Here is a 20,591-nt window from a genome sequence, read left to right as displayed (position 1 = left end):
AAAGTGTGGAAAGAGGCGATGAGAGTTGTACGGTGCTGGGAATGGAAAATGATTGATCCCGTTTAAGTGTCCTATAAATCCACCAGCTGATACGGGTGTAAATTGAGGGCATGCGTGTCTTTCCTACCTGGCAACGCACCTCACAGTCATTGTGAGGATATTTATAATTTTCATTCTGCTAAAAGACCTTGACAGACCCTTCACATGACTGGCACTTTTTCAGCAGGGGTTTCTTTGTGCTTGGGGGGGCTGTGAGGCTCGTTTTGTAAACAAGTGTGCTGATTTATGGCTGTCGCGTATTAAATAATATAAATAGTTTTCCTCTATTTTGGGATTTTTTTTATTAATGCATATTACCATGCAGAAAATGATTCAATGATTTATTCGCATTGAGTTTCTGTTTTATTGTGTGTTATATAAGGAGAAACATATATTTTCCAATGTCTTACTTTGATTTATACATCAAATAATGTTTGCTTTTCTACCATTTGGCGTGAAAACACAATGTTTCCTGTGAATACTTGAAATTCCAAGAATTTGTAATTTACTATGGTCTCTGAACATTTGCTTGTTAAAACAGTCGTGTTTTCATCACATTTCTGGTTAAACAATTAATTATTGCATTAATAGTTGTATGGGAAAGAGTCATAAAGTATTATTTTATTTCCCAAGGTTTGCTTGAGTTGTGTTTCAAGCGAGGCTTTTCGTGCGTGATGGACTATAAAGTATTTAATGTGAACTGAACCATGAACTTCTAACCAAAGTTACATACTGAAACATGGGTTTTTTTGGCACTCCATTACACTTCTCTCTTATACATTTTTGTGGTTTCACCGTTATAACCAGCTCCCCTGAGGGCAACCATAACTAGCATGTGGCTGGCGATGAAAACAAATTTGACACTCTTGGTTAAAATAATGAAGAAAGGCACTTAGAAACCTATTTGGGGGTGTGTGCTGCCTTTTTTTGGGCTGGAGACATAGCTACTTCAGTACAGCTATTGATGAGTGTTGAGTTGTTGGATTTTTCTTTCCCTTTGGGTCAACTGTAAGTAAATGAATTAAGAGTGTCTTAACCGACAGTGGCTCCAGGATGGAGGTTGTCTATCTCAGGAGTCTTGTGCCCTCTCCCTTCACTAAAAGAAAGAGAATGACACCTCGCTTATCCAGCATCCCCACAATGATATGGCTAAAAGCCAGCAGACACCACTGTTTGTGAATCCGTGGTTGAGAGACCCCCCCATGCACGTGCCGGGAAATGTGCATGCGCAGAAGGGAATAAGGGACATTGGGTGTAGGGGTGGGGGGTGTCTATCCCCAGACACAAGTTGCTCAGTTTTTTGGAAAGTCTCTGGCCCACCCAGGAGGAAAGAGTCGAAGGAGGTGGTGGTGGTGCTGCTGCTGCTGGTGGTGGTGGTGGTGGTGGGGGGGCAAGTCGAGGCCTTTGGGGAACAAAGCCTTATTTCAAACTTGCCGAAAACAGGGGTCTTTATACTGTGATGCTGGGGCCCCCTCCTATGTAGCGAGATGTTATCGCAAAGATGCAATATCCACCTCTGCAGAGGGCCGGGGGGCGGCAGCATAGGCCTCCAGTGTTACACTAAGTACCCCGGGGCACTGACCTCACTAATGAAGTTTCCCTCGGCTGCTGTGGCTCACTACTGTACCCTCCTTTGTCTTTAACAAGGGGAGCTCATGCTGTTTTTGTCTGTCTATTCAGCCCAGAAGAGGTACATGTGTTACCCCTGCTCATATGTAGTTCTTTTCATCATATCTTATTTCTTACATCTCTCTTGTTCAGTTGGAAGATCAGACTTTTTTTTTTTTTCGGTCTGTCCACCCGAGTTGACTTTGAAGTCTCTCCCTGATTTACTGTCCGGTTGCCCCCGTACAGTCTTTTCTTAATTTGGAGCATTGCGTTATCAAACCATGGAAACCTCCTCTTTTAAGCTTCACATTGACTTTTATATGTGGCCTTGAGATAAGTTTAGTGCTCCTCAGGGAAACCGCAAGTGTGAGGAAGGGGAAATTTGATTTTGCAGGATGAGGATTGGAGGGGGAAAGCGCAAATAAAGTGGATGCCCATACATTCCTGCATGGAGCCGGTTGGCCCGGGGAAAGGATTTGCCTCATTTTTAGAAACACACTTTCCCGTCAGCGCTCATCTTTTTTTTTTTTTATTTTCCCTCCTCAACTGGACATAAAATTAGGCACATCTGCACTATAGCTGTGCAGAGATATATATTGAATAATAAATCGCATTGTAGGTGGAACAGTGGTCTCAACTCAAAGGTTGCAAGTTTAATTTTCCTGCCTTGGTGACCATGTTCAAGTACTATCTTTGAGCAAGATACAATAAGATACGAACCACAGTGCTCCCAAAGGAAGAGCATTACTTTGGAATGAACTTTTGTATTGCGGATGGCTCTCTCGTTCTTCTGCCTTGCTTCTAAGCTATTAGTGTTTTCCATCAGCGAATGGGCGTGGCGACCATTCTTTGCGGCACCAGGCAAAAGGAGCAAGTCTCTCTCTAAATCCCCAATGCCCAACCCCTAGGGAGCCAAAGTGGAAAGTTTGCTTTTGCACCCGCTGGGTTAGAAGATGAAAGGGCTTTTTGGATGACATGGCTCTGTGAGGTGGGATGCGGAGTAGAGTAAGGGGGGCACAGAGTATTGGGTGGGTTGTGCGAGGAGGGCTTATATCTCTTTATCCTGTCTGGCGTGCCGCGGCTGGGCTTGACCCACATCAGCTGTTCACTTTTCTCCGGCTGCCAGTCGCCATGTAGCCCAAAGATGGGCTGTCTGCTCAAGGATTACCTGAGCCAATGCCCTTTCATTCCCCTTTGCTCCGAATATACGACCGCATGAAAGCCCTCACCTGAGCGCCGTGGGGCGCAGTTATAAAAAGATGAAAAGTTGCGGGCGGGGCTGAGCTTGGCCGTTGGTTGCGGTCTGAGGGGGGGCCGCAGCCACGGTGTTTATGGAGGTGAGCTAGGATTAGTCGGCGGCTGGTGGTTATTGATTCAATTTGGGATGCTTTTTTATCCGCGAGCCGCCTAAGGCCAGCGGACATGCTAGGTTCCTGCCACGGGCCCCAATCCCCACCGCTTATGAAAGAAATATGCCTTTGGTGGTGGAAGAGATGCTCCGGATGCCTGTACCACAGCACTGGAGGCATCTGTCATGTGCGTACAGGCCAGAGTCTGCACCAGGATCAGTGCGGCTCTATGAGTTGGCTGCAGGTTTTAGTCAGAGTAGAGAATGAGTCGGAATACTTTGGTATGAAAGTACAATTTGCACTGGTGGTAAAGCATAGGTGTGTCAATTTAAGGTTCATCTTCTCACCCCCCCTACTATAGTATATATTCTTAGCTATGTTTATTGTTGTGGTTTTTGTACAAATAAGCCAGAATTTAGTATAAGCATGTAGCTGTGTATGCTCTGTCTGTACTGTTTTATTGCACCATGTGTTAGTATGGCATTTGTTTGAAGGATTATAATGACCATTTAATATCTATTTTAATTTCCATTCAACCCTTCTGCTTTCCTTTTATGTCCTAGCATTAAACCAGTGGATTTTGGTTGGAAAAAAATACACATTCAGGTTGGAAATGTGCATCTAAATTAACAATCTTCAATATATTTTTTATAAGATATTTTACATGGAAGTGGCAAAATTTAAGTTTCCTATTGGACTGGCGACAGAAGGAACTAAATTGCCAAGATCATAGGTTAATTGGGAGTGCCTGGCATGGAATGTTTATTGGCAATTACACCAGATTTGATGTTTATCTTTGTCAGTGGCAGTGGATGAGTTAATATGGAGAATGATAAATGATGATTTGAAGGGATTCAGTTGGTTGTTATTCTGAGATTGTCATTGGCGGGAAGGCCTTTCAGCATCTCTTGTAACGGCCAAGTCGAAATCACGCGTAGACAGATGGATGGGCCAGCCGCACAAATAGAGATGGGTCGTCGGGCACGGAGGCCAAACCTCCTACGTTTGATGTAGCTCCCCGGGGTCTTAGGCGCACTGTCACCCTCCGAGAGGGTGCTGACAGATGGACCCCCCAACGGGGACCATGACACAGAAATATGAAACAGAAGGAGGCATGAGTGAGGAAGACGGATGTCTCCATGTATGAAACGTTGTGGGAGGCGGTAGATTATCACCGTATCATCCTTTCGTCGTACATCACGCACATCTCAAATTTCATTTGACTGCAAAGTGATGGAGCTTGCAATCACCCACACAGTCTTACAGATGGGGAAGCTTGTTTGAAAGATTTCACCCTCTTCTTGTTATCAGAGTATTCTTGAATACTCTGAAAATCAATCATCGATGGATCCATTTATGATCCTACCATCCATGAAGTCTGTTTAATTTGCAGTTGATCCTTTTACAGGTGACCACTAGAGGTTGACAAACTGCTGTGAACAGTGACAGACAAGCAGAATAAGAATGTTACATCCTTAGACGAGTAGAAGGTCTTATTTATATTTTCCTTTGACACTATAACATGGGGTGGTCATCCTTTTAAATGTATGCATGTATTGAACTATGGACTGTTATCTCATTTAGTTTGGGCTGTTTTACCAAAAAAAATTCAGACACTGTACAGTTTGCAAAGTAGCAAAGGTTATGCAATGTTGACCTACATTGGATTTGGTTCTTTCCATAAGATTGTGACCGTCTGACTTTTGGAAAACAGTTTTTATAAGTCACTGAGTACAAATGCCAACGGTTTAGCTGAAGAATGCAAATCCACTTGGGAATGGAGGTTTGACATTGGAGCACAACAAAGACTTATTATATATACCATGTTTTTCATTGTTTCTATAGTAAAACACGATATCATAATGCTCTTCAAGCTCATAAACCTCAGTCGTTTTTTGATTGTTCCTTCTTTTGGAATTATAACAGTTAACTTGTACCAGTTGTACTTTATTAGCTCAGTATCTTCATGTTTATTTTAAGAGTACACGTTCAGATGGATATAAAAGTGAATAATTCTGTCTCGCCCACCTTCCCACCAACCCCTTATGACCTCCGGTAGCTGTACAATGCCAGACGTGATCAGCGTCTCCTTGTTTAAGCTATTTGGCTCTCCCTGCTCTTTCTGTCTGCTTTTTCAAACTGCACCAGACCTGTCGTAACCGGGCCCTCTTCGCCATACTCAATTAGACCCTTGTCTAGCCCATAAACATTCCCTATTATGGAATTTATGAACCAGACCTGAAACAACTGACAGCGCTCGCATCCTATGTAATGGGGAGGGGGGAGTCCCACTGGAACTTTTGCAGTTTCTTCAGTTGTTCCAAACAACAACATAGCAACATGAATTGTGGATTTCCAAGGACAAGACAAACAAAACTTGCTGCTGAAATACTGAAGGTCACAGTGACCCCATGGAGATGGCTAGGCTCATAACTCCATAAAATAAAGCGGTTTAGCAGATGGTTTATGAATGCACCCTTCTAACATTTGTGTTTTTAAGTTTCTGTAAGACGGCGGTAACAAAAGAATCCACTCCAAATGGAGAACCGCTCCTTTAATTCCACTTAAGATCAACCTTGATGGCGATCCCCTGCTTCCTCCGTCTACTCAAGTGATGATGCAAGAGCACATTGGCGCCCCCTTTTTCCCTCCCTCCCTTTCCTGACTTCAGTCTTTCCTTTCTCACCCCCCCCCCCCTTTAAAAAACCCCCACCCACTCACAACCGACATGGCACCCATCAGGCAGGAGACCAGGCTTGGGATTCTGAGGTGGCGCCCAGACTGGGATTATTTACAAGAGCTGTAGCGCTGTAGAGACTGTGGTATTTCTTCTTCCAAATGCCTTGGTTGGGAAGGCATGTGATGGGGAACACAGAATCACTAAGGCCTGTCTGTCACTCTCTTTTCCTGCAACAGGGCCTTGTTCTTTCATTCTTTCTTTCTTTCTTTGCTCTCACTCAATATGCTTCCTCTCTCGTTGGCTCGCAAGCGTGAAGATTTATCGCACTCGCACGACTACTGCTTTGAGTCATTTATGATCTTAGTACGCAAAAGAGCAAAATAAGCGTATGTCTTGCATTAAAAAAATGTTTCAAGAAGAAGGGTAGCAGATGATCTAAGCACGGCGACATAAACCTCAATTTCGCTCCAGTGCAATTAATTCAGGCGACATGCACTGACTTTTCAACATTTCCACTCTTAATGGTCGCCTGTTATCACTTCCCTAACCTTTGACAAAGCCAAATATTTTACAGACACTGTTACCGTACTTTGTAAGACATTTGAGCCTTCCACGAGGTGCCAAGAGGGGGGAGGGGCAAACTGGACGAATGAGATCCGGCATTGATGCCGTGTTCCACATACCCAGAATAGCCAGCAGTTCACGGATATCTCAGTACACACAAACACTGTAAATCAGAGGTCTGTAGGTGGTAAAAGGGGTCATGAAGGGAATGGGGTGGAGAGGTAGGAGATCCCATTTGGACTGGGCCAGTCTTTGGATCTGAGTCAGTTTGTTTTTGGACGAGTCTGTGGCATTGTGATGTCGGTGGGGGTTTGTTGCTACCTTGGTTGTCAGCATCTGGATTCTGAGACCAAATGGGGAAAACCAGAAGAAACCATTAGATGAAAAGATCAGTGATTACAATGTCATGATTCCCAGGCTGAGTAAAACTGTTTTGGACTTCTATTTTGGTCAAGAAATAGGATTTAGGATACAGGTGTTTTGACTTGTCGGTGTGGCCATCAAACATATTAAACTCAAAGAGCCGATGGACTTTAATCACCATATTACAAGAAAAAAATGTGAATGCAGACTGGAAAATTCTTTGAATTTAGCAAGCCAACTCACTGAAGCCAAAAGAAACCGACAAAACACACTCATATGTTTAAAAATACATCTAGGAACATAGCATTTAATTTTATTTTAGAGGTTGGGATACATCCCTTAGTCACACGGGAATCACCTTGTCGTTTAGGGAATCCTTTTTTTCCTTTTAAATCATGCTTCGGGCCAACATCACTGAGTGAAGAGCCCTTGTTCTGCTTTTTTTTTGTCCACATCGTTTAAAACAGATGATACTGCTTCTGTCTCAATGCCCACGCTTTCTTCCAACTTTTTTCCTCGTATGTCAGCGAAAAATTAAAGCAGCCACTGACGTTCTGCGTTTAAGAACGTGTAGACCGTGAGCACGCACGCCCGCACGCCCTCATGGCGGGCCAAAATGTGAATCTTTGTTCTTCGTGCCTGAATTCAAACACACAAAAAAACAATATTTAATAGCTCATTACCCAAAGCAATCGTTAAGTCAAATGCTTGGCTGGCTTTCCTGGAAAGAAAAATAAATAAATAAAATTAGGTCATGGATATTAAAATCTAATGGCTGCTGTTGTAATATCTTACCCAATATTTGCTGCCGAGTATAAATATAGATTGCCGTGCTCCTTCTTTCGGCATGTTTAAGTTAGAGTATTCCATTTAGTTTACTGTTTTAATAATACACCACTTTTCTAACCAAGGTAATATTGCGGGTTGCCATGGCAACCACAGCCTCTGTACACGAGAGAGTGGAGAACACATGGCCAAGTGAGGCAGGCAGACAAAATAACATTTTTGGAATAAGATATTGTTACAATTTAGTCCAAGACTTCCCGATCACTTACACAGCCGTGAAACCTAATTTAGATTTTTTGTTCCTGTTTTGGATCCGGATAAATGCCCACCATTTTCAATTTAGGCTACAAATGAGCGGATATTTAAAACCAGGGGCCTGTTTTGTTCTTGTAATGCCGAGAGATGACGATGCAAAGGCTTATTGCAAAGAAATGAAAGGAGAATCCTGGTCCCTGAGGTGTCTGTATCCCTGTATAAGGGATACACATTGGATGAGCCACAAAAATGAACCCATGGCCAGGGGCTTTGGCCAAATACAAATCTACTCCTACTGACACACACACTCAGCAATGGAAAAGTGTGACTGGAGACATTTAAGGAACATGTAGAAAGGAAGAGAAATGATGGGAGAAATTCGGGAATCGTCAGTTTGACGGTGGTTTGTAAATTCATTCATATCCCACCCCTCTTCTTCCGTCCCCCTATGTACGGCCAAGCCAAACCACAGTGGGTGAATCAGTTATCCTTGTAAACAGGCCACAGGCACACAATGGAGTCTCCAACTTTATAGCTTCAGTAAGAAAAGAGAGTGATTCGAGGGAAAAAAAGTGTGAAAGAATGACCGAGAGAAGGCTAATTTGAATAAAAAGTTAGATCATAAAATCAAGGATCAGTAGCCTCACTTTATGTCATCATTGGTGTTCTATTAGAAATATTTGTTTTCAAAAGAAATCCATTAACATGTTTCATCACCTCAAAAGCTTCTACAAACGCTCACCAGATGACGTTCTTATTATTATTAGTTTATGACCGTTTTGTGGCATTCATAGCGCTGATGTGGACTTTTTGTCTTTTTTCACCCCCCCTCCAGTGTGTCATGGCAGAAACTAGAGACAACAAGAACTGTAAGATAAATATTAACGAGCGCTAAGCTTCTCCCTGAATTGTGCTAATCCAGATACGTCACGTGATAAATAATAATTATACTGTGGCTTGTTGTCTTTAGATGAACATTATATGCATAATCAAGTGACGGTTTGGCATACGTTCTTGACATAAAGACCCACTCGGTCTCTGTATCAGACATCAAAGTTTTTGTTCTGATTAGTAATGGCTTACAAGAAATGTCAGCTCTTGACATGTTAACAAACAGCACGCCATCATTTTTTGTGGCACATTCCTGCGGCGGCGGCGTGCGCTTTGGCGCGGCTTGGTTGGGCCCCCGCGTGATCAAGCGCAACCATTGCTTTTTTCCTTTAGTCTTCTGCTTCTGCTAGTAATTATAGTACGGCGAATGTGCTTTGTAGTTGTAAGTGGGGTTAGGGAAGGTTAATACTGGAGATTTTTAAATTGCTGTCGCCGTATTTATATGCGTAGTCATAACAACGTATGATATGGATACGGGGCATCTTTACACCAGGCAGTCTCCTAATGAGTGAATAGCAAAGATATTTAGCGACGTGACAAGTCGAAAATACACTGTGTGTGCAGTGGAAACTTTGGGTGAATGCGGTATGATAAGAGAAGTTATAATCGGGCCTAATTTTCAAATTATTGTGCATAAATGGGCATTACATATTTAGATTTCTGACAAAAGTGACTTGAGTCCTAGAAGGGAAATGTCTTTGATTGACATGACTGTCAGTGTAAGAAATTGAATATTATAGTGTCAATTTGTAATAATATTGCTAAAAACTTTCTGCATTGTCAAAACTGTGAGGGAAACATGTTTACTGCTCTCACGCCATGTACATGTTTTCTATCTAAAGACTTTTTTAAAGGTATTATTGTTAAATTTTAGCAAAAAATACATCAAGTGCATCTTCTCTCCCAATGAAATTGAAAAATTATTGTTAAATATCATGGTTTCATTGGTTATATTAAAGAACAGCAAGCACCCAAAAGTGTCTAATTGCCGCCACTCACGGACAGTAGCTCACAGGGCCGTTCGTTTGGAAAGCGGTGCATGAAAGACTCGCTGTGTAGTACGGCGCCTGATGCTGTGCGATGGAGCCTGTGGCAGTATATTTAGGTGTCTGGTTTGGGACAGGAAGAGGGGGAAGCGCTGAGGTTATTTGATTGCTTCATTACGGTCATATATATGGTCATATATTTATGTATACTTTGTTATGTATGTCATTACATGTACACTAGTGAGTGTTTGTTTGTTTGTGCGCTTGTGCACGAGGGTGTACGTGGATGTGTGTGTTCTTATAAGGTGAGTGTGCGCGTGAATGAGCAGGCAAGTAAAGAGGGCTCAGTGTGTTTGGACCACCCTGCGTGCTGGGCTGAGTGACAGCATGGGCCTCAAGACGCTCACAGTGCACACACACATTGAGGACACACACGCACGGACGCACACACACACACACACACACACACGGTGATGTACGCACACGGCGAGGACTCACACATTTTCAAGCTCATTTTTCAACATGTCTTTTACTCTATTAATGTCTCATGACCAAAAACATATCATGCTCCAAAGCAAACACACTGGATTAAAATTGAATAAATCAGGTTGGGATTGGGAGAGAACACACACACGCTCAAACACAGTGCAATGCTTTACTGTACCACCCACCCAGCACGTATCAGGCAGGACCCTTCTGCCATGACCTTGCCGCACACCTGATTTAACGCCACCGCATCATTCCCAGCTTGCTTTTAGAGATAATATTTTCCCCAACTATTAAATAACTGCCCTGATGACATAAAGTCAAATTAATCGGCGCTAATTTCTACCCGGTTGTGGCTTGCGGTCTTCCCTCAGGAGTCACCAGTTCATTTCTCTACATGACAACCTAGCGCGATGAATAGAGGCGTACGTCTAGCGGCTCGCCACAATGAAGCGGCTAACTCACTCACGACGTCATTACATTGTAATCGGATTTATTTCGATATTTTTTTATATTTTTATTTTTTAACCTCACCCACCCCTCCTCATATTTCTCATTAGTTTTGGGAGTCACTGTGAAGCCAGTGTATCACGTAGGTCACACTTACACTCACTTGTTGACTTTTCTATACCCATGAGGACATTGTATAGACTGTTATTTATTTTGTGGAAGCTTATACAAATATTTCAAGCTTGCCACGTTTTATTAGGGGGGGAAAAAAAGAAAACTTGACCTTTTTGATTATGTTTGTTTTGTTTAGTGTGTGTCTGAGCGAGAGCGTTCTTTGCGGTTTTTCCCTACTTATCTAAACGTATGGAAGGGCCACACAAGTACTTTTTGTCTACTGGTGCCAAGTCTAGAGCAGGATTGTAATGGAACTCAATGAAACCTCAAAGTTGCAGCAAAACACATTAGTCAGCGACAGATGTTTGCATGGCTGCCATGCTTGTTTAGTACCTATGTTCTTTTATTTGGGACATTTTCTAAAAATAAATAAATACATAAACTGTGTCACACTGTAATTACCTAGTAAATTCAGACATCATGCACCTGCTTACTGCCATATGACAGACACAATGTGTTCTTCTGATACTGAAATGGTTTTCTGCCAAAAGCAATTTTCAACAGTCGAGGCCTGGAAATGATTGATCATTCATTTTGGACAAAAATAGAATTGTATTGTCGTTTTATTGAAGTTTTTATTTTAAGTCTAAGGACTGTAGTATCTGTGTTTTGGTTATGTGCTTTTTTTACTGACAAGAGTAGTATAGTATACGCAGTATTTCCAGTTTATATTCAGCTTGACTATGTTTTAGTCTAGAGAAGGCTTGATTTTTTTCGACCAAAATGTCTCCAAAGTGGGGACCATGACTACATTTCCAAAACGAAATGGAAATTCCCGGGAGAATTGATCTTTGTTTGACCTGGAGATCCTCCCTTCTACGTTGCTTGGGGATACACAGTGGTTTCACTTGAAAAATGGAATAACACAAGACGGAGAGCTTTAAATGGAACTCGGTGTGAAATGATATGCCAGTTGGATTGGTCCCTCTGGCTCAGATAAGTCATAAAACATTTGCAAGTGTTGAAAAAGCTGCCGGGCCAGACGAAACCGTCATTATTATCATTATCATCATTATCATCATTACCCGTCCTAGTGCCTTTTTCACTGTGGGCCAAGTGGCGTTGCCGTTGACAGCTTTTCTTGACATGCGCCCAGCCCGACGCGCCGCGCCGCACTTGGTTGGGTCTTGAAGGTGACGCAGAGGCCAAGTATGACGCAGAATGGAAGAATGCTTGTTGAAAGAAAGAAGTGATATCCATATAAAACACAGACATATGTACAAACCAATAGGCGTTCTTTTCTTTCATCACTCGAGCCTTTCTTAAAAAGCGCTACACGCCAGGAAGTCGTTTTTCATACATTTTATGGACGTTGCCCAGTGTCAGGAAGTTGGGAATGATCATGTTTCAATGTCATTGGCGACAATGGACATCTTATCCATTACAACTGAGAAGTGTTGGCAGGAATGAGTTAATTTTCCTCCAATTTGGCAAAAATTACCAGTATAAATATGCAACTATGACATCATACATTAATAGAAAACCCCATTTGTTATTCTCTCAGATGGTCAAGCTATACATTATTTTGCCTGAACATTTGGTTTATTAAAAAAATGCGATACAGCACAATCCTGCACTTCAAAAAATGTATTTAAAACTTAGATTTGCAAAAAAATGGGCAATTCCTAATGTATTAGAGACTGACATACTGAATTTGACATTAATTATCTTCACTGGCAACCAAGTCTTTGTTTTCTCCTCCAAAATGATGGTTTTGTTTTGCTTTAAATAGTTTTTTGTTTAAATAATATGACTAATTTCAATTGAATCAATACTCGAAAGCAACTCTTTTACATGATTCACTGTTTCTTGGAAATCCAGTGATTTTAATTATGTGTAACTGACTAAAACATTCCAAAATATGAACAAAATATACCTTATTGTGTATTTCATAAGCCAACTGTTAAAATATGATGCATCCTTCCAACAGTTATTGCTAGACATTTTTGACAAGAACCTAAAATAAATATATATTCTTTAAAAAAAATCCCATTTAAACCATTTTATTTACATTGCCTTGGATCAGTGTTTAGTATTTAAGTATCAGTACATCTGCACTGGGCTTAAGAGAGTTTGCAGAGGCAGAAAAGGGATCAGCACTGAGCTGATTTCAACTGATTAAAAGCAAGGGCCACGCTAATGTTTGGATGGGCCATTTAATACTAATGAGGGAAAATAAATAGCGGCCGTGGCCGTCGGCCATTCGGGGATCTCCGTTTATTCACGTACATCAGAGTTAAACACTGATTAACAAGAGTGATGTCACCACTCGCAGAGCCTTTAACTACAACCACATGAGCTCTTTCACGGTGTCCTTTGATAGTAAAAATAATATTCATATCATTCAATTTTCTAATTGCTATAATGTGAGCTCTTACATGCTCATTAATGTCTGACATGGTGTTATGTTAAACAGCGGCGATCTTGGATTGTTACATTACTTTAAGATCCAGTGGGAAGGTTTTGTTTAATGATGCTGGACATACATACTCGAGTTAGGTCTAGTCTTCAATACATTTTTATCTAATAAATTCACATATCTATAATATCATGTAATACTTATAGATTGCTTAAGCAACGTTCTGGTCAAATTAATCAAATTGTGAAGCATCGAACAATATTGTCATCTTTCAGATGCGTCTTGAAACTAATTTTTTGATACAATTTAAAGAAGAAATGTTGCTTGTATTTTTGTGGAAATATAACAATACTTACATATTTTCTTAGTATGCACACACAGCTAACATTTGCATGACCTCTTTTATAATATCACCAACAGAAAAGATTGTAAACAACCTGAAGGTTCTCCTGCAGAGAGCCACATTTCCAAAGCAATTTCCGAATTTGAATGAAGAAATGTCGACCAATTACTTTGGTGGCGCCTTATTCAGATTCAAGAATGTTACCAAACATAAAATGAGAATCCCAACATGTTGAATTGCAAATCTTATTCCACACATTTTTGTGCAAAGCCCATTTGATTTAGATAGCAATTGTTTTTTTTGTTTTTTTTTTTCCCCCACCGCAGCAGCAAACTGCCACTTTAGGCAGAGGCACAATTTGAGCGCTCCATCATTTCCTTTGTTGTGAATCCAAGCACTTGGCTCGTGATGATAGCGGGCACCGCCAACCCCATCTCAACAGATTCCATCCCCCCAACCCACCCACTCCTTTTCTTTCACGATGTGACTTTTTTATTATTACAAGTCTCATTCAGTGTCGGCGTTGAGTTATCTCTCAATCCTTCCCTCTTCCAAGATCTAATGGGCAATTATCAGCCGAGTAGAAGTTAATGGGTGTCCCATTTCACAAAGTCCCCTGTTATTTATATCAACCCATGTCATTGTGTGGAAACGTGGCAGACTCGTGTTAACCGCCCTGGCTTCTTCTTTAATATTCTTCGACAGAATCCCACGCCCATTGTAAGCTTGGCCCGACCACAAGCGTAATACCAACGAATCTCTACCAGCATGTATTTTTTTTTTACTCGATGGCGTTAAGTCCAGTGTGAATAGACCAGTGTAACATGTTCATAAATGCAAAGAGACATAGTGAAAATGTACAGTGACAGACAAATATGCACGCACGTATACGGCAGCCACCCCAGTACACACAAACCCACATAAACAGACATCCCGGCTCCCACACGCTGGCCACAGACACTTACACAAGCAGAGCCCCAAAGACTCACCACCGAATACAGACACCCCTGTGCGCTCACCAGCGCATGCATGGCATATGCAGCAGCCCCCCGCACACGCGCTGACACACGAGCGGAGGCCCACCACTAACATCAACACCCACACACTCAGACCGGGTGACATCATGGCTTAGATGACAGCGCGTCTTCCAGAGCCATTGCTGGGATTGTAGGTGGCACCACTGGAGTGATTTATGGCTGGATATCCATCTCTAGCTGCTATGTTGATGTATTGGACATGTTTGGCTCATTTTGGTCCCCCCCTTTTAAAAACAAACTAAAAAAATTGGTTAGGGAAACACTAAATGAAAAATGACATTGAAATAAGGTTTATGTTTTGCAAATTTAACCTAATACACAGCACACAGGATGATGAAATAGTTATTGGTTATTTTCTCCATTTGCACTTTCAGTTTAATTGTTATTGTTAAAAGTCTGCACTACTTACATAGTCTCAATATACAACTTTCTGTTTCCAACTATAACCAAGTCAACATTTCCAAAGGGAATCTTTTTTTCAATTATCTTACTTTAATAAATTAAGATTAATAATCCATACCAAACTCATTTGTCTGCCCACACTTCCTGACATCAAGCACTCACATATTTTATTTTATGATGTACACATTTTATTAATATGTACATATTTTATCAGACTAAGTCACAACCGTCAAAGAATACACAATGAAGAGCAAAAATATATACAAATCATCTCACTGGAGTCGCATTTTAGAAGGGCAATGTTTTATTTCGTCAGGAACCAAGAACAAAAGGTATAACAGTATAATGGAGAACAACAAACTCAATAGGGATCTGATAACGCAACAATTTTCAGATAACTATAGTCAAACTTATATGTTTACATATACAAATACTAATATAATTGTGATAGTGTTCATTCCATTTCATGGCCCTGACAATGTCAATATGAATCTACATTCACCTCTGATTCAAAATTGCGAATGTGATATCTGAATGGGATGGCATCAAGAGAAAATGCTCGTCAAGGATTCTTTACTGATGCTTGAAAGTGTTGATGTTCTGTTGCCCTTCTGCCTTTTTGTGAGTGGTTGTCGTCTGCCCATTTCACGCATCAATAGTCTCCCAACGTTTTAAAGAGTTGCTATTAACGCTAGCGGCACGGTGAAAAAAGAAATAGAGTAAAATGGAAAGAAAGAGTTGACTGTCTAACCTCCACGCCTCCTTGCGTTTGTTTGAGTTGTACATTTACGGCGCATACTGAAGTTTGCATTCCATAAAACATAAATTATTTGACCTCTCTGGCTTATGAAATCCTTGTATAAACTCTAAAACACCTTGTTGTTATTTTTGGACTAGTTTTGCCCAGCAGTGACTATTTTTTTCAGACACTTTATTCATCCCTAAGGAGATATTATGGCTACATATAACCTAACTATTGGGAATGAACACATACACACACTTAGACTTATAGTTGAAATATAGAGCACACACAAAGCATTGGATGCCCGCAGAGCAATTGAAGGTGAGGTGCTTGGCTCAAGTGCCCTTGAGACACTTGAAGATGGAGAAGCGATGTTTTTTTTTTTTTTAACATAACCTTTCTTTTTTTTGTCTTTTGTCATTCAAAACCCAGGAATGATTTTGCCTGCGGGTGTTTACTCTTTAAATCAATTTTCTTTTGCAACTACTGGGTCACTAATGTGATGTTATTTCCAATTCAAATTGTCTTCTTAAATCTCGTTTGTTTGTTTTTTTTCACCCTCAGGAGCTTTTGTGTATCTTTTTAACACATCGTGTACGTCTGTCTTTTTTCCCTCACATGTTATCAAATGATGCAATTGTTTGTTAAAGATTTCTTGATAAGTAGATAAAAGATGAACAACAACAACAATAGATTATAATAGACACCAAATAACCTGCGCCATAGTCCATATAGCTCATTCCTTCTTTACTGTTGATTATAATGAAGAAATTGAGAAATGCAAAACCATAAAAAGTCTTCCTTCTGTCCCTTTTCACAGCAGTGAAAGTATGTTTGACATTTGCAGTAACTATGACTAACAACCCCCCATTGCGTACTTGACGGACAATAAGTTAGCGCAGATTTTTTTGAATTTTTTTTCTTCTTTTGTGCATGTGCCCACCACCAGACGCTGTGACTCATCAGTCCATGCCAGTCACTTGCATGGGAACTGTCACTCAAACTGTACATATTCATATAAAAAAACTGACATAAGAAAATGAAAATGTCACCAGACATGAAGCACAATGAACTTTTGATTCATACTTGATTTATATTGACACTTAACAGCGTCAAAAGCCCCCCTGCTCAGGCTTTTAGCCCTGGCAATCATCAAACCTTTTTTGTTCTATTAAACCTATACGGAGTTCAATTTGAGTTAAATCTAAATCAATTCCAAGTTCCTAGAGATGTAATACAATGGTAAATATTAAGTCTTTCTATACATTTTGTACAGTAGCCTAGTTTTTTCTTCCCGACAACCCCATTTATTATTATTTTTGCATGCATAACGGCTCCATGTGTGGTATAGTAGCCTTTATTCTAAGGTTAATAATTACATATGTCCTCATTTATAGTGTTTCACTTCATTTGCTAGCTTTCAGGGTAGGAAACTTTGATTAATTACTTGAAACAAGAAAGGAGATTCTCTTATATTGAGAACTATGCCAGAAAATATGCAAGTGATGGAATGCATTTGGAGGTTTTAATTTCATAAATATGGTATAAGCATGCCAGCAGAAAAAAAAACATTTCAGTTGATATAAATTTAATTTTCCACAGTCCTAGCTGTCACTAAAATAAAATAAAATAAACTTCAAAGGTCATTTGCAATCAGCACAACCGAATCTTTCCATGGGACTACATTAAGTAATTAGCTAATTGTTTGTTTACTGCTGACTCTATAAACTGCACCTAATGAACCGTAGCACGGTCGAAATGTTTCTTCCTTTTTAACAAGCAAGTTTGACCAAACACATGTCTATATGGATGGAAAACAGATCTTTATATAAGAAAGTCTACGCCTTTGTGGCAAACCCTGAAATTGGTATTAGTGCTGCAAACTGAGTGAACCAGTTAAAAATAGGTTCAGCAATCCAGTTAAAGGTCTCCCCTGCATCTGCATCTTCCAATCTTGACAACTTTAGCATCCCTCCTGACATATCCCCCCACGCCCTATTTTCTTCCGGCTACTGTGTCTATAATGAGCAATGGCACCCCCCCCCCCCCCCCCTCAGCACCACCTTTTCTCTCCCTCCAAGTTCCCCCCTCCCTTCACTCTTGTCCTCCCCCTGTTTTCACTGTGTGGAGAATTGGTAGAAGCTTATCACCTAGCAACCACAATTAAAGTACAACAAGTCAGTGGCTCTTGCAGCCGCCATCGAGGCGAGCTTGGGGAAGCCTCCGCATGAGCGGAAGGACGAAGGTGCGACGAGTTGGCTCAGGCTGAAGTTGAGCAGGTGAACGGCAATTAGGGGTGCTGCTTGAGCAGCATCGCATGCCCTTTAGGGGGTGAGGGAGGGGGGTGGAAGAACGACAGGAAGAGAGTTGGACTCAACAGGTATGTATGCACGCATCAATTAATGGAATCTTAAGTGAATGTGTTCAGTGAATGTCGCGTTGGTGACTTAAAAGATTATTGTTTTTTTCAATTTTTTCCTCCTAAGGCAGAATGTGCATAAGCTGCTAATACTATAAATGCATTCGGCAGGATTGCGGCATGCTGCCACTATTTTCCCACTTGCGAGGGAATGCAAGGTGTTTTCTCGGAAGCTCACTGTCATTGAATCCAGTTGAATTGATGGGCATCAAATAACGGAGCTGAATGTTCAATGTTCTTGTGCGTTAATAGTTTAAAAAATAAGTTGACTGAGAATTTTGTCATCCCTACTCTGCATACTCAATTGAAATTGCACATAGAGGGAAATCACTGCCATGTAATGGAAGCTCTATTTAGCTTGCAGGTGCATTCAGACATTTTTTTTGCTGTTGTAAGAGAATTCAATTAACTTGAAACATTCACTTACACGTACTGATAAGAAATGTCTCATTTCATGTCATTTAATTGTGTATGTATAGCCATGCATAGCACTTTTCTTCACTTCAGAATTCCACAAGTGTACTCCAGCATCTAATGTATTCAATGTTATTATCCTTCCATGATTAATTCTCCCACTGGTAATTTTAAAGGATTCGTAATGCTTAGGTTACGACCAGAGGTTGTTTCATCAGTTATGTGTTCAATAAGCACACTCTAGCAGCCTGCAAAATGAATGTAAATATAAAATATGCCAGTGTATTGTGCCAAGCCCCAGCCAAGGTCTTGAGTCATTCTATTGGACATGTGATTTTGCACTAAAATAGCTGTTTTTCCACCATTTCCTTGGATAGCACCCTGCCGTTAAGTGATGTAAGTCTGAACTAGTGCGTGCCTTGTATATAACTCACCGTATAATTACTACTTTTTTTTAAATCATATTTTCATATTAATTATTTTTTTGTTGGCTGCATTGTTTTTAATTGGGATAAAAGCCATTCTATGTTTGATAGCAGAAAAGAAAGACAAGCACCTGCCCTCATCCATTCTGGATGAAGGCACTATCTGTGGATTCACAGTGGGTGAGCCGAATAGAGTAAGGTCAGCCGCACTGTAGGACATATCCTGTCCCCTCCAGGAGGTTGACAATATATAGAAATGTATGCTTTGCAAATGCAGTCAAATGCAAAATGTCACTGCACTGTCAAAGGCGTCAGTGGGGCAAGCTACTTATTGCTCTAAATGTGACTGGGCTAATCTCATACAAGTATGCAACACAATAGAAATTCGCTTGAGTCTGCAAAGGTAAAAAGAATTTGATAAAGAAAACTGTGGTTGTCAACAGGAATAGTTGTTTGGGCCCATTGTAGAATATTGTGGTCCATCTTCACAAGTCTTGGGAGTCTTTTTGCACAAGATATGCTTTGTTATCTGGCACATGGTGTCTCGTATTTTTGCAGGTTACAAGGAAATCTCACAACTATCAAGTAAACTATGTTACGTAGTGCCAGAAACTCAGTCTCAGGTGCAGGTCATCATCCTCCATCCAGTACAAAGAACAAAATAATGGGCTATTATGAAGTAACCTTTGGTGAGCCCTTGTCTAAGTCCAGTTCAACATCTGGCCTTACCCCTGAGACATGTTTCAATGAGTGCTTCAGAATTTTTTTTTATTGCAGTTTTTGCCTCAATAACTGGTCCTGAATCGTGACTTTATTTTTATGCTCATAATTCCTTTACTTTGTGAGGGAACATTTGCTTTGGACAGTTGGTTGTAAAGTTTAGTAACCTAAAACGTTAATGATAAAACATAAACATTGTGATTTGAATGTGGGTTGGGAAGTGAAGTGGCTGCATCACTCAGGGATGTGATTTGTCATGGATGACAGCACTGTGGCATGATGAAAATCCCAAGCAGCAAAAGAATTTGCCTCCTCAAGTGTATTCAGCCTCAGGCCAGTTATGTGTGTGTGTGTGTGTGTCAAAAATGTGCATTTGTATATACGTGTACTTCACTCTTCTGCCTCAGTGTGTTCCATCCATCTGAGACATATAAACTAACAGAAGATGGTGACAGCAGAGTAAAAGTATGCGTTTATCCTCACATTTTTGTATAGAGGTGTGTATTTGTGTTACTGTGTATCTGCAAGCTGTCTTAACTGGAATGCATTCAAACATCCCATTGAGGAAAGATGATGTCTTGTATTTATTGATTTTTTTTCCTCTTTTTTATTTTTATTTGTGTTTTTGTAGCTCACTCAACTCTGTCACTAGAAAAAAAAGCTTTTGTTTATTTAAATGACTTCTTCAACTCATCACAAGCTTGAGAAAAATATTTTTCATTGCAAACAGTTTCATTAAATGTATAATTGCTTTTTACCTTTTAGCATCATTATTAAATCCAGGACATGAGACGACATATATTTTTATTTATATGATTTAATTCATAATATTATAATCTAATTTTAATTTTATTTGTCTTCTTTTTGTTTCACAGAGTCTGGGCTCGGTGGATCGCAAGGATCATCAACACAAAAAGTGAGTTCTCTCTTTATGTCGGTGTTATATTTTACCATTGAAATTCCAACCTTCACTTTCATTGTTCTAGATGAACAAACTGGAATGAATATAATGATATGTTGCAAGTTATGAATACAGCTAGCAATGAATCCAAAGTATCCGTTAAGTTTAGTAAAATTTCTCATTCCTAGGCACTAATCT

The 20,591-nt window shown here is 40.4% G+C and overlaps 1 protein-coding gene across 1 annotated transcript in view; it reads left to right on the top strand.

Moving 5' to 3' along the window:
• ankfn1b (ankyrin repeat and fibronectin type III domain containing 1b) overlaps nucleotides 1-20,591 on the top strand; it is a 77,074-nt gene that overhangs the window by 22,274 nt on the left and 34,209 nt on the right. The window contains exon 4 of the mRNA XM_077739606.1: nucleotides 20,368-20,408. Within this exon, the coding sequence (XP_077595732.1) occupies nucleotides 20,368-20,408 (41 nt within the window). The remainder of the gene's footprint in view (nucleotides 1-20,367; nucleotides 20,409-20,591) is intronic.

The sequence above is a fragment of the Stigmatopora nigra genome, chromosome 18 (assembly GCF_051989575.1).
Source record: "Stigmatopora nigra isolate UIUO_SnigA chromosome 18, RoL_Snig_1.1, whole genome shotgun sequence".
NCBI classification, from domain to species: Eukaryota; Metazoa; Chordata; class Actinopteri; order Syngnathiformes; family Syngnathidae; genus Stigmatopora; species Stigmatopora nigra.
Note: the sequence above shows the minus strand (reverse complement) of the source record. Positions and strands in the feature narration are given on the sequence as shown.